The sequence below is a fragment of the Panthera onca genome, chromosome A2 (genome assembly GCF_046562875.1).
Source record: "Panthera onca isolate mPanOnc1 chromosome A2, mPanOnc1 haplotype 2, whole genome shotgun sequence".
Lineage (NCBI taxonomy): Eukaryota > Metazoa > Chordata > Mammalia > Carnivora > Felidae > Panthera > Panthera onca.
This window is the reverse complement of record NC_138340.1, coordinates 156,553,666-156,569,405: the sequence shown is the minus strand read 5'-3', so window position 1 is coordinate 156,569,405 and position 15,740 is coordinate 156,553,666. Positions and strand designations below refer to the sequence as shown.

Genomic DNA, 15,740 nt, shown 5'->3' with positions numbered 1-15,740 from the left:
TTCTCCGAGGCCTTCCCAGCCCTTCCTCGCAGACTCAGCTCTCACCACACTTCCAACTTGCAAAGTTTCTTTTTCCCTTTAATGCGGGGGAGGGCGGAGGAGGGCAGAGGAGGACTAGGGAGCGAAGCGTCCAGGTGGTTGGGTGTAGTGAGGCAGGCGCCTCTCGAGGAGGCCAGGACGGAGACTGGCTCTGGTCTCGCATATCGCTCCTGGGACCTACGGCCGGGGCTGTCCAGGGCATCGCCCACGCACAGCTGGAGCCCAGGCCTCAGACCTCCACTGAGCCCGGCTGCGTCAGGTGCTGCTGAAGGAGTTGGATGTTGTGCAGCAGTTTCTTCTGGTGGCCAGCCAGGGTGATGCCCAGGGCAGGCAGGTCTCTGGTGGGGAAGGAGTGGATCAAGTCTGGGCCCGCTTCTCTAAGATCCCAGGCATGACCCCTGGCCTGGGCCCAGAGGAATCCCCACCCCACCTCTCTCCCTGCTTACTCCAGGCCGAGCTGGACCACATCACTGAAGGTGCAGAGGCCAAACTTGGAGAAGTTTTCTTGGTAGCACTCCAGTCCAATGGCCAAAAGCCAGGCCTGGGGTGAGTCCAGAGAAGGAAAGTCCAGGGCCACAGGGTTCAGAAGGGCCTGGGAAGGTCTAAGTGAGGGGAGGTGGGTGTCAAAGTCTCCCCTTCATCTTAGCCCCCTCGCCTCAGTTTGTTTTCAGTTTGTATCTACCCTCCCTGGTTGTCCCAGGCTCCAGCCCCAATCTGCAGACCTGTCCCCAGGGCCACCGTCAGCCTGTAGAGTGTCTGGCTTTCGGATCATCTTGTCAAACGCAGCCACCAGCTGGTCAAAATGGGGCCGCTGGGTACGGTCCTTCTGCCAAGTGTCTAGCATGAGCAGATGTAGTCCAGGAGGACAGCCTGGAGGTGGGGGAAGCCGGAACTCCTGTTCTATTGCATTTAGCACCTGGGGGTTGGAGGAAGATGGTGGTGATGAGAAGCTACTGCTAGTGGAAAGGAGTATCTTGTTGGTTAGGTCAGCGGGTGGGCTGGGATCAGGCGGAGCATGAAGCTGGAGCGGGGAAGGGACTTAACGATATGGAAGCCAAAAGAACTTCCGGTGTGAGCGGATTAGAGACTAGAGGCTAAGAACCTATGAGTCTGTGAGGCTGGTGGATTGGAAGGATGGGGGCGGGGGATCAGCAGTGTCTAGGTCAAGAGCTCACCTCCTGGTCACTCATATCCCAGTAGGGTCGCTCTCCATAACTCATCACTTCCCACATCACTATCCCAAAGCTCCAGATGTCACTGGACGTGGTATGTTTTCCGTGAGCGATGACCTCTGGGGCTGCCCACCGAAGCATACAACTTGGGCCCTGAGGGGTGGGGTTAGAAATCACAGCAGCAATAATGATCTCAGTGGCCGCATTTATTGAGCGACTGCTATGTGCTCACATGTCTGCCCAGCGTTCTCTCCTAGATGGAGCCCTGGTGAGCCCCATCCCTTCAGACACTGTGATATGCCACGGGTGGTTCAACCCTGGGTCCCAGCTGGGCCTCCAGCGCCCTCTGGAAAAGGCTGAGCCCCCCAGGCAGTGCTCTCACCTGAGGACTGTGGCCAAGACGAGCCACTTTGCACACCAGGTGGCTATTCACCAGCACGCTGTGGGCAGAGAGGGCACGGTGCACGAAGGCGAAGCTGGACAGGTACTGCATGGCTGCGGCCACTCCTCGCTGCATGGCCACCAGCTGCAGGCTGCTGAACTGGCCCTCCCGCTGCTGAGGGGCAGGGGGGCAGAGTTCAGCCTCCAGCAGCGGGGTGGGAAGCCTTGACCCGCTGCACAGCCCAGCAGGTATCAGCATGAGAGGGAGCGGGGATTAAGGAATCAGAAAATGGCCTGGGAACGAAGGATGAAGACCAGCGGGGGTGGGGGAGCAAAGATATAGGGCTCTGTCTCCTGTCTCCGGGACACTGAGAATTGTAAACCTCCCCGGACCCCAGGCTTTCCCAGCCGTGCCTCCCGGCCCCCAGGCTGGACTGACCCTGAGGAAGCTGTCCAGGGGACCCAGCTCCATGAGTTCCGTCAGCACCATGAGGGGCCGGCTCTTGGTGACCACGCCCTCCAGCCGCAGGATGTTGGGGTGCTGGAACTGGCCCAGGACTGCAGCCTGGCCCAGAAAGGTCATCTGGAGGCTCTCGGTGCCTCCAGCCCACAGGGCCTGGATGGCCACAGCCTGTTCCCGCCGTCCCCGGGGCTGCAGGCGGCCCCTGCGTACTTCACCAAAGGAGCCTGGGAGGACAGGGGCAGGTCGGGGAGTATGGAGGAAGGACTGCAGGCTCACGGTGTCCTGCCCCAGTTTGAAGGGATCCCGTCCCTCCCATCCCCTTCCTCTGCCCCTGCACACCTGCCCCAATGACCTCCTCGATCTTGATATACGCGGGATCCACCTCCCTGGTAAACTCCCGGATGGCCTGGCAGGGGTCCTCGTACGTGGAGGGGTCGATGTAATACTTCACCCCAAGTCCTGTGGGCAAATGGGGCGCGTCATGAGGGCGCGGTGCAAGGCCAGGCTGCCCGCACACGGTGGGGGGGGGGGGCGTGCCCTCTTACCTACAAAGGCAGGGTCAAGGGCTTCCCCTCAGCCTCCGGGGAAGCTAGCCTTGCCTGCTGTGCTCAGCCCCCAGCTCTTGGTCTGGGAGCCCCCCCCTTCCTGGCCCCGCCCCTCCCCACCCCACACCTGGACTGCTGTACTGCTGCAGCTGCTCTGTGTAGCCCGTCCCACGCCGCTTCCTGAGGACAAACCAGAGTCCTGGAATGACTCCCTCCCGTTCTGTCCCCGTTTCGGCCCCCACGCCGGCCACCCTCCGGCCGGGGGTCTGTGATCCCTCCTTCCCACCTGGGCACGGACCCCAAGGGAAGGGGCCGGGTGGCGGGAGGTGGGCGCCGGTGGGGGTTTCTGCGGTGGGCTGCGGGGCTGCAGGACGTGGGGCTGTGCTGCGGGGTGAGCGGTGCTCGGACACGGCCGGAAGGGGCTCACCTCCGGAACACTACAGCCAGCACGGTGATGGCCGCCAGCAGGAGGAAGGCCAAGGCCCCCAGGATGGACCCAATTACCAAGGAGAGTCTCTCTGGCAGCTGGGTGGACAGCTCACCTGAGGAAGCAGCCACCCAGGATCACTCGTGGGTAAGGCCCTCCCTGCACGCACACCTACATACCCCCTGCCCCCCACTGTGCACCTGCTCAGACCCACCCACAGACCCAAAGGCCAGGCGCTCAGCCATGAGACTATCCTCAGCCTCCTGGCCCACACGATCTCTAGTCTGGAGGGTGCTGGGTGAGGGGTCAAGGCCTGGAGGGCCCCCGGGCCTCTCCTCACCATTCCCTGGTGCTGCCCCCTCCCCATCCAGGCTTCCTCTCACCTTGAGGCAGCGTCTGGAAATAGACCTTGCCCCCGTAGGGGCCGTGGCCTGCGGCAGTCCGCGCCCGCACCTGGAAGCCATAGATGTGGCCAGGGCTCAGCTGGGTCACGGTGGCCGTGTTGGTCTCGCTGGTCAGGGTGAAGGAGTGGGATTCATCTTCTGCCTGGGGGTGATAGCCGTTCACTCCCTGCTGCCCAGTCTGGCCCCTCAGCCCTGCTCCCACCCCCAGGCTTCCTGGCACCTCTCCCCCACCCCTGGCCCCACTGTGGGGCACCCCCTCTCCTCCCCACCTGGTCATAGTAGCGGAGCTGATAGTCCAAGATATTCCCGTTAGTTTGGTCTGGCTGTGGCCAGGACACCGTGATGCTGTTGGATGCCCGGCTCACCTGGTGCAATGCAGGGACTGCAGAGGGAACTGGGGTGTGGGGGGTTAGTAGGAGGGTCTCCAGGCCCCCCCCCCCCCCGGCAGCAGGAGTGGGGGAGGGGGCTGTAAGGAGGCCAGGCCAGGCGTCAGGCAGAGTAAAAGGCTCACCTGCGTGGCTGGTGCTGACATTGATGGCGGCAGCCTGGGGAGGGTCGGGGCTAAGCTCTGACACCCCGTTCACAGCCTGCACCTCCAGGATGTAGGGCACATGTGCCCGGAGCCCCCCAACTAACACTCGGCTCTCAGTCAGGCCCCTCTGGCGGGGGTCGAAGTGCACCTCATCCCTGCAGCGGCGACAGGCGCCCGGGGTGCCCGTGCCAGGCTCCTGGTGGCCTCCGCATTCCTTGCACACGACATTGAAGAGCAGGTCCCCGCGTCCCCCCAGCTCCTGAGGCAGGCGCCAGTGCAGCATGAGCACTGAGCCTTGCACCTCGAACCAAAGCTCCCGGGGAGCCGAAGGCGGGCCTGGGGAGGCCGGCGGGGGTGGGGGCAGCGAGGAGGGCCAGGGAAAGGAGTCGTTGGGGTTGGGGTAGAGGTGGGGGAGGAGGGGTGGGCATGATGGAGGAAGTTAGGAAGCAGGGGACAGCAGGTGGCCCAGAGGGGAGGAGACCAAGAGCATGGGGTGGGGACCAGAAAGCGGAGGTGGGTGGGAGGAGGGGTAGGAGGTGGGCCAGTGCAGATGGAGTCAAGGTGAGAAGGAGGTGTGTAGCAGGGAGGGAGAAAATGAGGGAACAGGAGAAAAGTCACTGCAAATGCACACCAGCCCCATGTGTAGCCCTCAGGCTCCCCTTCTCTGCCGCCCTCAGTCCATTTCCACCCCCTGGGCTGGTGGGAGACTCACCAGTGCAGGGGGCCTCTGGGGGGTCGGAACCGGCCCTGTAGAAGCCCTCAAGGCAGGGGCAAACAGGCGACGCAGGGTCGGGGGCGTGGCTGCGGGCTGGGCAGGGCAAGCAGGGGGCGTTCCCAGCCATGGCCTTGTAGGAGCCCTCGGGGCAGGCTGAGGGGCAGAACCGGGTGAGGACTTCAGGCTCACTCCACTCACCGCCTCCGGAGCCCCACGTGCGTCACACAGGCATCCTCCCAGCCTTCTACTCCCCAGGGAGGTCTCTCCTTTCCTCCTGAGACCTACCCCCCACCCCTGTTCCCTCTTTCCCTCACTCAGGCAGATTACTTCCACCAGGTGACTGGGGTGGGAACTGCATTTCCTTGGGTGGAAAAAGTGAGGTGCAGTGGGGGACTATGGGCAGGACAAGCCCCTGATATAGGTGTCTGGCTCGACCGTGTAACCTCCCTCTGCAGAGGCCTTCCGCAGCCTCTACCCTGCAACAGAAGCATCCCCCTTGGCTGGTATCCACTGCCTTCTCCTACCTGCATCCTGGTCACCTGGCCCTGTGAGGATCACTTCCGAATTACATGGCATATAGGGACAAAGGACCCACCCCAAGATAACCTAGGAGTGTGATCTCCATCACTTCCCAGGCCTACAGCCCCAGGAGGCTCAGCAATGTGGAAGTCTCCAGAAGGTTCTAGAAATTTGAGATGAGCCTATGACACCACATTTGTGTGCTTTAGAAAATAAGTCTGGAGAAAACAAGAGTCCTTTCCTAAAATAGCTTATTCCTGAACTTTTGGAGGACAAAGTAAAGTTTGGGGTATTCAGCAGAGGCGCCCAAAGGTCGGGAGACGGATGGGGAGATCTTGGGCACGTGCACAGCGGCAGAATCTCACCTTGGCAGGCCTTGTCTCCGCGGGCGGGCTGGTGCCCTGGCTGGCAGCGGCAGCCCCCAACAGCTACCATCCACTTGCCCTCCCCATTGCAGTGCAGCCTGGGGGGGCTCCCCCCGGCCTGTCCCCCACCTCCATCCTCCTCTGGCTCTGCGTGAGCCACACAGGTGCCCACGGCGGCCACCAGGGAGGCGCCTCCGGCACCACTGGCCTGCGTCTCAGGGAAGGAGGCGAAGGCGCGGAGAACGGAGGGGCAGGTGTAGGAGAAGAGCTTGACCGCCACTAGGGCCAGGCAGGCCCCCGTGTCCTGGAAGGCCACGTAGAAGCCGCGCTGGGTGAGGGGGCCGAAGCTCCTCTCTTTGACATTCAGCTGCAGCCCGGCCCGCTGCCCAGCGCCGCGCGGGCCCACGGCCCAGGCGGAGGAGGCAGGGAAGCTCTCGTCTGCTGCGATCGTGTCCACCTTGGTCCAGCGTTTGAGGTGCCAGGAGGAAATGCTGTCGGGGCCATCGGGCTCCTCCGCCTGGCGGTAGTAAAGCGTGAAGGTCTCCCGGCAGGTGCCTCCGGCCACGCCCAGGCTGGCACACGCCCGCACAGAGAAGTGGAGTCTGATGTGTGCCCTCTGCGCTCCTCGTCGCTCCACAAAGTGTGTCTGCAGCCAGTTGTCTTGCCCGGTGCCCGGAGGGGCCCCTGCCACATGGCATGCCTCGAAGGTCCGAGTCAGGCGTCGCTGGTCGTCCAGAACGCTCACTTCATCCCACTGTAGGGAGGGCGGCCGGGGAGACACTGTTAGCTGCATGCAGAGCAGGGTAAGAACACGCGGAAGTCCTGTTCCTCTCGGGAGAATGAGTCTTACCCCATTAGTCTCTACCCAGGGCCTCCCTCCCAAGTTCCACACTCTAGGAGCAGGGTGGGGGAGGTGCACTGGGGTCAGGAATGCCACTCACCCCGCCTGGTGGGTAGGTGAGCCAGCCAATCTCGGATGTCTCTCCAGTGGTGTCCAGAAGTACCTCTGCCCAGAGATAAGAAGGGACACTCAACAGCCAAGCCTCCAGCCGGTGCTGCTAACCCTCACCACATTCCCATGAGGAAAACAAGAATTCCCCTCCCTGGTCCTTTGAATCCACCAGCAGGGGCACAGCTGTCTGCCAGGAGCCTTTCTCAGAAAGCTTCCCCATCCTTTTCCCCTTCTTGACGTCTTCACTCTTTTCTGCCTTTTCTGAATCTTTCCCATTTCCCACCCACGGTGGCAGGTAGGGGATTCTCCAATCTCCCCTCCCTCTTACCTTCCAGAGCCAGAACTGAGGACGCCAGCCCCAGGACCCAGAGACTGCACACCATGCCCGCCACTCCGCTCCCTGACCGGGTGGCCCCCTCAGCAGCCATGGGGCATCTTCAGGGCTCCCACCATTGCCCTGGCCACCACCCTGCTCCCAGGCGGGGCTGCTGCTTTGTAAGACTGGGGGTCTGCTGCCGAACTTGTTTCCTAGGGAGACACATGGGACCAGAAGAGGCAGGTGGCAGGGAACTCCACTGCTACACAGATGGCCCAGACCCCAAAACCTGACTCTGTGTCTTGTCCGATAGCTCTCAAACCACCCCAGCACCAACCGAGGGGTAAAGGCCTGTAGGAAGCCGACTTTCTCCTGACTTGCGCTAAGTCTGCCATCTTAGAGGGCCCTGTGATGGGTCACTCCCTCCCTACTTCCCACAGGTGACCCATCTCTGAGCATCTCTTATGGCCCTCCCTTAGAGCACAGGGTAATTCTGGGACAGTCTTACCCTTTTCTTCTGGAAGGAGCTATTTCAGTTCTTTCTCTTCATTTCCTCTCCTCTCCTCCTCCTACGGCCACCCTGCGTTGGAAGTCAGAAGATTCTTCTCATTAAAACAAGCAGAGTAGAAAGCTGCTCCTTCCCTAAGGACACACGACTCCCCCTCGCCAGCACCTCCTGACCCACATAAGACCTGGACACTCTAGACATTGCAAAGAGGCAGTGAAGCAAGAGGGAACACAGGAAAGAGCTGTGGGGTATGATGGGAGGGAGGGTGGGGGAACAGACATGAGAAGAACACAGGCATAAAGATGCCGTCTGAGGAGTGGAGAAGGGGTTGAGCTCTGGGGGACTGGCATGCCTACATTTGTGAACAGAGGTCTCCTGTCCACAAGGGTTACGCTTCTATGGCTTGCGGAAAAATAAATGTATGCCACATATAGGAAAAAATGCTTCTGGCACGCTCACAATGAGAGGACAGAATGGGGAAACAACAGTAGCATGCCATCTTGTCCTAGGAGATGAAAAGTGCCCTGGGTTGAAGGAAATGTGAGAAACAGGCTCTCTAGATTCACGGCACTTGTAAGTTCAAACTGGTGTTTTCTCTTGGAAGGACACTTGGCAATGTCTAGCTAGCAGCTTCACTTCTGAGAGTTTGTCCTTCAGGTACTGTATCCTTTTTTTTTTTTTTTTTCAACCTTTATTTATTTTTGAGAGAGAGAGAGAGAGACAGAATACAAGCAGGGAAGGAACAGAGAGAGAGGGAGACACAGAATCTGAAGCAGGCTCCAGGCTCTGAGCTGTCAGCACAGAGCCCGACGTGGGGCTCAAACTTGTGAACCGTGAGATAGTGACCTGAGCTGAAGTGGGATGCTCAAGTGACTGAGCCCCCCAGGCGCCCCGGTACTCTATCCTTGGATCTGGTTGCACAGAAGTTCAAACACGGATATTTATTGCAGAATTGTTTGGAAGGGAAAAACCTGTAAAGTAACTGTTCATCAAGAGAAAGATGGTTAATAAATTATGGCACAACCTTAAAAAAGAATAAGGACAACAGTTTATGCACTGATTACAAAAATAATTTCTAAGGGTAAGTAGTCCATGCAGAATGGTATAAAGTGTGTTCCCAATTGGGAACCTAAAAAGGCCATCCCTGTACAAGCACACCCCCACGGCTCACAAGCACATGACGAGGGGGCATGGCTGCCTCCAGGGTCACGACGAAGACCAGTGGGCTCAGACCTGCCTTTGCTCATTGGTCTAGAGATTAGTGGGGACCCATTTCTCTCCTTGTGACTGAGTCTCAAAAGTCTGCAAGTTGCATGGACCAGAGCGGTACATTCCATTTATTTCTGTGAAGAAGAAAATAAGAGGCAGGTTGTTCAAAGCCATCAAACTGAGAGAGAAAAAAGAAAGCCATTGGAAACTGGAACCTATTTCCTCCAGGACAGTCGTGGCCAGGTGATCCACACCATCATTGAAAACTGCACATTTCATACTGAGGTCAAAATCAAACTACTGCACTATTTAACTTCGATAAATAAGAAAGTCATAATTTGATTCCTGCTAATCTAATTTCTCCTGGCAACGCTGGCTGTCTTGCAAGATGAAGCCTTCAGTGTCACCCCCATGTGGTTGTCATGAAAGGGCACAGCTTTTGCAGCTGTGTGGGCTGGTGCATAATGGGTATCTGCCCATCAGCCACTGAAATTTCCCTTTCATGACACTAGAACCCTACTTGTGAGATAGAGTTTAACTTAGAGCATATAGCAAGTAAGAAGCATTTCCAAATCACCTGGTTGTACACCTTAAACTTACACGACGGTATACGTCAATGGTCTCTCAATAAACCCAGAAAAAAAAGGAAGCATTGCCATACGGCAAATGATTCCTGAGAAACAGAGGTTCTTTGCAAATACTGTCCTCAATGCTGCTAGAATCATTCACAGACTAAATGTTTCAAAGAACAGGGAGACTGTGAAGTAAAAAAGCAGGGCCCCACCACCAATGGCTGCTCAATAAATATCCTGAAGGAACTCATGTTGTGGCTGCATCCCCCAAACTCTCTGTGGCTTAATTTGGAGACATGCTTGTCACACCAAGGCAGACCAGACTCTGTCCAGCGCTATAGGGTCTTTAGGAATGCTGTTATCAAGAACCAAAAATGCCAGCAAAATGTCTTTAAACAAGGAAAGCTATTATATCATTTGCCCAGCAGATATTCTCCAAAATAGCCTCTTTCAGGCAGAAGATGGATGGATTTTGGGATATGTAACAAAGAAAAAACTGTAAGCACTGTGTCTTCTTCAACTTATAACTAGACAAATAATCATGGAGAAGGAATAATAAACACTTTGGATGCATCTCAATGAATTTTTTGGGGGGGGTGGGGGAGACAACAAGAGGGAAGAGATATACTGCAGATCATATCAGCTGCGCAATATGGAACATTCTAGAAGATGAGGGATGGCAAAGTATTTGCTTTGATGACCCACAATACAAGCAACACAGTCGCTTGTGGCTACAATAGGGCGTGTATGCACAGCCTCAGCGTGCATCTTAATGACAACATGAAGCTGGCCTGTCTCCAGAGGATCCAGAAAAGAGCAAAAGCAAAAGCAATTAGAGAACACGTTAAAGCCACTCAGCTTCTGTCCTCAAGAGGCATCAGGAAGAAAAGAATTAAATGGAGACATTGCGTGTGGATTGCCACTTTCCAAATTTTGTACAGATTTTTGCCAAGAACAAAGATATTCATTAAAAAATGGTTGAGGATCTTCAAGTACCCAGAAGTGTCCCTTGCTGTCCGAAGGGACCTCTTTTCGATGTGGATCCAGAAGGCTGAAGGTTATAAATGAGTTCCTTCAGAAAACAAAAACTGGTTGAGTGAGACTAGGAGGTTAGGTCAATTCTCGCTTATCAAAAAAAAAGACAGATAAATTCAAGTCTTTTCCTTTTTAATATATAAAAAGAACTTGGGTGTATCTCTATGGCAAGAATAAAAATTAGGAAAGAGGAAACTTTAAGATATGGAAGAAACTGCTGTCAGCTAATTCCTACCACCGCAGATTCTTTTGAAAGAAGTTTCAAAGGCAGAAATGTAAGTGACAAGAACACGCGCTCCATCCACCTGCCTGGAATACTAAACAAGCAGGACTTAGAACTTGATTTTCAAAGGTGCCTTCAGTGGCTGAGGACTAGGACATCTTTCCGCATTTAGTCTAGGAGTGTGTCCTAGAAGCAGTCAAGGGCGTCACTGTTGCAACACAGGCGGGGGTGGGGGGGTGGGGGGGGTAGGAGGTGTGTGTGTGTGGGGGGGGTGGGTGGGGGGGGCGGGGTGGTGTGAGGGTGGGCCTGCTTTGGATCCCTCTAACTTCTTGAGCTTGTGAAGGGAACTGGTCCATGTTGAGCAACCCTTTAAGCCATGAAAGAGCAGAAAACTTCTCTCAATCAGGGAAACATTCACATTTCAGATGTGTGTATGGTTTGAAAAACAGAACCCCAGAAGCAGCAGAAATGTGGATGGACAATGGTAGCTCAGAAAAGAAGACTGATTAGACAAAATTTCATATGACAAAAATTGCATTCTATGACTTCACATTTTTTTTCTCAGCTTCTTTTCTACATATATCACTTTACATCGTTTTGCTATAGCAGACACACTGCATCCACAAGCCTGCTACATTTCTTTGGTTTATAAAAATAGGACAGTTCGTAGGCATCAGAATTGTGTTTTGTTTCCAGAAACTGGCAAAGACGAAAGATGTGTAGACTCTTAGCTTATAAATCATAGCTTCTGAGTTCTGTTATCTTTAAAAATGAGAGACTTAAAAATACATTAAATGAGTACATCTGTAAGAATTTAACAAATTAACTGTCCTCGAATTGAAATGTTAAATACGGTAATTTTATGAACAAACTGAGATGGCTTAATATAGTTTATGCACCTCAATCCACAAAATGAGTCTTAAAAACATTAAGTGATATAAACCTTATGAATAAGCTTGAAGGAAGGTATGGTAGAAAATACACTGAGCCGTTAAGACTGGTTCCTGTAGGAGGGAGAAATGAACGATGGTAGGTGGGGGGTTATTAACTTTGTCTTACGTATATTCCAATGGGTTTCCTTGTTACAACGAGCATATCTCATTTTTACAATTAAAACAAAATCTCATCATGACCATCGAAACAAAAAAAAAAAAGGAAAAGATTTTCAAAACCCAGACTAACCTAGCGTATGTTTACATTTGATCCTCCCCCCACCCCCTTTTTCTCTCTGGGTTTCAAAATAATCTAGAGATTTTCATCTATAAGAAGAAAGCAGAGAGAAAGAGGCAGTAGGAGTTGGGAATAAATGAGCAAAATAACTTTATCCCTGGATTTCCTTTAAGCTTCTCTCTGAAGAAGTTCAAATTGCCCCACTGACAGTACCATGCTTCTCTTACTCGGTCCTAGGCAAAGGACTGCAGCTTTCAAGGGGGGACCAAGGCGGCTGGACACTCAAGCACAAGACAAGGGCATCATCGTCACTAAGTGAGCCCAGATGGGAACATTCGGAGAGGCAAAGCAGGCTGCGGGGCCCAGCAGGGCAAGGGAGGTCCCAAGGGCAAAGGGGCCAATGGTTAATGTGTGGTGTGACAGGTCCTCACACCTGTTAGCCACAGGGTCAGCGTGGGAGGGGTCAGAAGCACAGTCCCTGTCCTCGTCCTGTTCTGCAGCTGTTAAACGCCCAGGAAATTCCAGGATAATCCTTGCTCAGCTTAATGCTGCTGCCTCTACCCTTTAATCTCCACCTTGGACATGGTCTCAGCCGCTGTCTCTTGGAGCTCTGGCTGCCAGCCTTGAAAAGGATCCCCTCAGCCCTTACAGCGGCATCCAGAGCACACAGTGAGGACATGGCTGTCCTCTGGCGCTTCTGGCCCCTGCTGCCCTGCTGAGAGAAGCCAATTTGTGGATTACCTAGCAGAGGAGAGTCCTGTGTCCCTTGAGGCCTCCAGCCTCCAAGAATGTCCCCCAGAGCACGCAGATGCAGACGAATGTGCCTCCCACTCCCAGGCTGTGGAGCTGGGGGAGGCTTTTAAGATGCAGGCAGTGTCTGGGAGTGGCAGACAGCCACTTAGACTGAGCCACTCTGGCTGTGCAGGGACCACGGACACACGCATGGCTTTGGAAAAGGGCGGAAGGGAGGATGTTGGTGCTGTCAGTACGTGTCCGCGGGAGATGAGTACATGAAAGAGTGTAGAAGTCCCCAAGAGCCAGGACTAGTGCCCGTGGGAGCAAGTGCGAGAGCGTGTGAGGCAATGTGTGTGAGGCGAGATGGGTGCAGGGCAGCACGCGTGCTGGGAGGAGTGCGTGTGCGTGTGTGTGCGTGTGTGTGTGAGCATGCACATCAGAGCAGATCCAGAGTGCTCCTCATACTGATGCCCACGAGCCCTTCTCCTCACCCTGGGTCTGTCCCCACTCTACCCCCAGTGGGCCTGTCGACTGCTCTCTACCCCAGGAGTCGCTGTTGCCGAAACATCTGGGCTGGGAGAGTGCGAGCTGAACAGGAAAGAAGAGAAAGGGAAACCAAGGCTGCCTCAACTCCCCAGCCCCGCCAACCTGCCTCCACCTAGTGGGAGGGAGTGCGGCAGGGACATGGGACCTGGGGCCTAGCTCAGGAGAAGGTGAGGAGCTGGAAAAGCGGCCGGCAGAGAAGAGGAATGTTCCAGCCCTTCACATGCTCAGACCGCTGGTGCCTGTTGCTCCTAGGCACTCTGGTGACATAATCGTCACTGCCAGCCATCTTCTTGAGCCCTGAATGAACCAACAGACTCCCAAGGAGTCCCCTCTCTAGGCCACTAGGTAGGTACACAGAAGCCCCCACCCTCGCCTTCCTGCAAGGAAAAAGGGCCACTGCTCTGAAAGAACCAAGCAGCCCCTCAGAACAGCACCCTCAACAAACGACAAGTCGCAATCAGGCAATGCCCATTACCTGGACATCTCCCCGCACTGCCAACAGTTCCACAGCACCTTCCCACCCAGCCAGCATCTCCCCTTCTAGAACCTGAGTCAAGTTCTCCTGGCGGGTGGAGGGCCTGGCCCCGGTTTAACTTATTGGGAACAGGCCCAGCAGCTTCTCTCCACCGGCACCGCCAGGGACATTACAACATCAGCTATGCTGGGCCCAGGCCAGCTCCCCCAGGGATGGGAGGAGCGAGGGTGCCAGACAGCCAAGATTGGAGGGTGGGGGTGGGGGGCAGGTAGGGCCAAGCACCCAGATGCAAAGCGAGGGGGTGGAGCTGGGGCAGAAGCAAGCAGCAGACTTTGGTTGCAACTTGGGGGTTACGGGGAGCACGAACGGAGCCTTCTCTCCGCTCCACGGCTTACGGGTGGGAATGGGGGTGGGGGAGCCGGGGGCAGGCGTGGGATCAACGTCCTCGCCCCTCCCAGCTCCGTGGGGATTGGAGAGATGCCACGGGAGTCAGAAGGGTGGGCGATCCTCTTCGGAACGCTGGGGGCCCGGCTTGGCGAGGACCCCTACATCAGGACCCCCAAGCCAGAGCCAGAGCAGAGCCTCGGGAGACACAGTGGGGGATCGCAGCAGCGAGGGTGACAGTGGTGTCAGTGATGGCTGGTCAGAGGTCGGGCAGCCAGCGTGGACGGTTTCGCACCCCTCACGAACCCACCTTCGCCTTGGGGAAGGACACTCAGCACTCCCCCAGGGGGCCCCCCAGGATCTGCAGAGGCCCGGTCTGGAGGGCCCCTCTACTTTTGCAAACCTGGACGCCTCTGTCCCCAGGCACACCGCCCCCCCCCACCCCACCCCCTCAACGCCGCCTGGCACCCCGGGGCTCACCTTCCGCCGGCCGCAGGCTCCGCAGGTCTGCGCCCCCCACCCTCCGAGGCCCCGCGGTGGAGCCGCGGCGCCCGCGTCTCCGCTCGGGTGCGGGGACCCCGCTGCCCGCGGCCCGGGTCCGCTCGCCGCCGCGCGTCTCCGGGGTTCCGGGGCGGCCGGGGGGCGGTGGCCGGCGGCGGGGGCTGCTCTGGAGGCGGGGCGCCCGGGGATCGCACGGGGCCCGCGTCGCGCTGGCCGTCGCCGCGCTCGGTCGCGGGTCCCGCCGCCCGCTGCTCGGCTCTGGAGCGGCGGCAGGGGCGAGCGCAGCCCGGCCCGCCCCCTCCGCGTCCCTCCCAGCCCGGCCCGCCCCTCTCCGGCCCCTGCGGCCGCCCTCCTTCTCCCCTCTTCCGGGGAGCCGAGCCCGCCCTCCCGGCCTGGGCGGCGATGCGCGGGGGAGAGCGGGGTGGAGGCGCGGGGCTCGCCCTGGGCCCGCCTGTGCGCCGGGGCGGGGGCGCCTCCTCCTCCCGGCCGCGCGCGGCGGGGGGACCGGGGCGCCGGGGGAGGCGCGCGCGAGGGGCCCGGAGGGCGCGGGCGGCGGGCCGAGGTGTTTAGACCCCCGGGCCGGGCGCGGGCTCGGGTCCCCGGGAGCGAAGCGCACGGGCGGCCGGCCGACGCCCGGGGCACCGCGGGGCACGGCGGGGCAGGGCAGGGCAGCGCGGCAGCCGGCCCGAACGCCCGCGCCCTCTCCCCACCCCTGCTTTTCGGCTTCAACTCTAGGAACTAAACCCGCTGTTTTAGTTCCTACTCAGGTTTAAACTAAGGTGGGCGTGAGCTGCGAAGAAGAGAAAGAAGGAAAAGAAGGGGGTGGAGGGAAAGACAAACTGAGAAATCTCGGAGGGTACGGGGGTGGGGTGGGGATGGGTAGGCAGCAGTGGAGCGGTGGCGGGGGGGGGGGGGGCGCATCTGGGTTATGAAAGTGTCTGTGATCTAGCCTTAAACTCTTCCGCCTCTTCGTGACCCTGGATCTTGGTCAACGTTGGGGCTGCTGACTCCACCCTCCCCAAAGGGCTGGGAAGCCTGGGTCTGAAAGGGGAAGTCCAGATGTAGGTGCCTGGCTTTGCATTGCCCGGGCAAGTCGTGCACCCCTGGGTGGCTCCACCTCTGCCCGCTCCCCAGGGAGAACCTACCCACAGGGATCTGAGGCGTTGGGAGGTGCCTGGAAGGTTGGAGGAACCGAGGGGGCGCCGCGAGGAAAAATGTTTCCGCCCACCCCGAGCCTCTCCTCCGACCGGGGACAGGATTTGGGGGGTCTATTGTTCCGGTCCTACAGCGCTGAGCCGGGGCTTTCCCACGAAGTGCTGCTACCACCTGCTGGTTCTTTCAAGGAACACAGGCGACTGGTGGAAGTCCCTCTGGCCTTTCCCCCCTCCTTCCCGTATCACCGGGTGGCATCTCAGTTCTCCCACTTACTTACTTCGTTTATCCAAGACGAGGGAAAGCGCTAGCTAGCTGCAAACGGGCTGATCACAAAAGTGGTACTTAAGGAGCATTCAGAAACTGAGGAAAATTGTGAAAGAGATCTGTGAGCCAACAA

The 15,740-nt window shown here is 57.4% G+C and overlaps 1 protein-coding gene across 4 annotated transcripts; it reads right to left on the bottom strand.

Moving 5' to 3' along the window:
• Positions 1 to 50: 50 nt before the first annotated feature.
• EPHB6 (EPH receptor B6) lies at positions 51 to 14,934 on the bottom strand. 4 transcript variants are annotated; one of them, XM_060633328.3, is made up of 19 exons: positions 14,168 to 14,934; positions 8,185 to 8,320; positions 7,339 to 7,410; positions 6,843 to 7,042; positions 6,504 to 6,568; positions 5,563 to 6,316; positions 4,676 to 4,831; positions 3,943 to 4,299; positions 3,701 to 3,825; positions 3,411 to 3,573; positions 3,028 to 3,142; positions 2,728 to 2,780; positions 2,395 to 2,514; positions 2,032 to 2,279; positions 1,594 to 1,767; positions 1,215 to 1,364; positions 762 to 955; positions 486 to 641; positions 51 to 377 (listed from the first exon to the last, which is right to left on the bottom strand). In XM_060633328.3, exons 4-19 carry the CDS (start codon positions 6,940 to 6,942, stop codon positions 269 to 271), a joined length of 3,039 nt encoding a protein of 1,012 aa, XP_060489311.3. In that variant the 5' UTR covers positions 6,943 to 7,042; positions 7,339 to 7,410; positions 8,185 to 8,320; positions 14,168 to 14,934; the 3' UTR covers positions 51 to 268. The 4 variants fall into 4 exon arrangements, with proteins under 4 accessions (XP_060489311.3, XP_060489310.3, XP_060489312.3 ...); XM_060633327.3 differs by lacking the exon at positions 8,185 to 8,320; XM_060633329.3 differs by lacking the exon at positions 8,185 to 8,320 and having other exon boundaries at positions 1,594 to 1,764.
• Between the last annotated feature and the right edge of the window lie 806 nt (positions 14,935 to 15,740).

Bases quoted from the DNA above. Each gene is read 5' to 3' on its own strand.
- EPHB6 (XM_060633328.3), bottom strand. From the start codon at position 6,942: ATGGCTGCTGAGGGGGCCACCCGGTCAGGGAGCGGAGTGGCGGGCATG. The intron at 4,300-4,675 runs GTGAGTCTCCCA...CGGCCTCCCCAG, and splicing joins CCCAGAGGCCCCCTGCACTG to GCCCGCCTTCGGCTCCCCGG. The intron at 2,781-3,027 runs GTGAGCCCCTTC...GTTTGTCCTCAG, and splicing joins CTGGCTGTAGTGTTCCGGAG to GAAGCGGCGTGGGACGGGCT.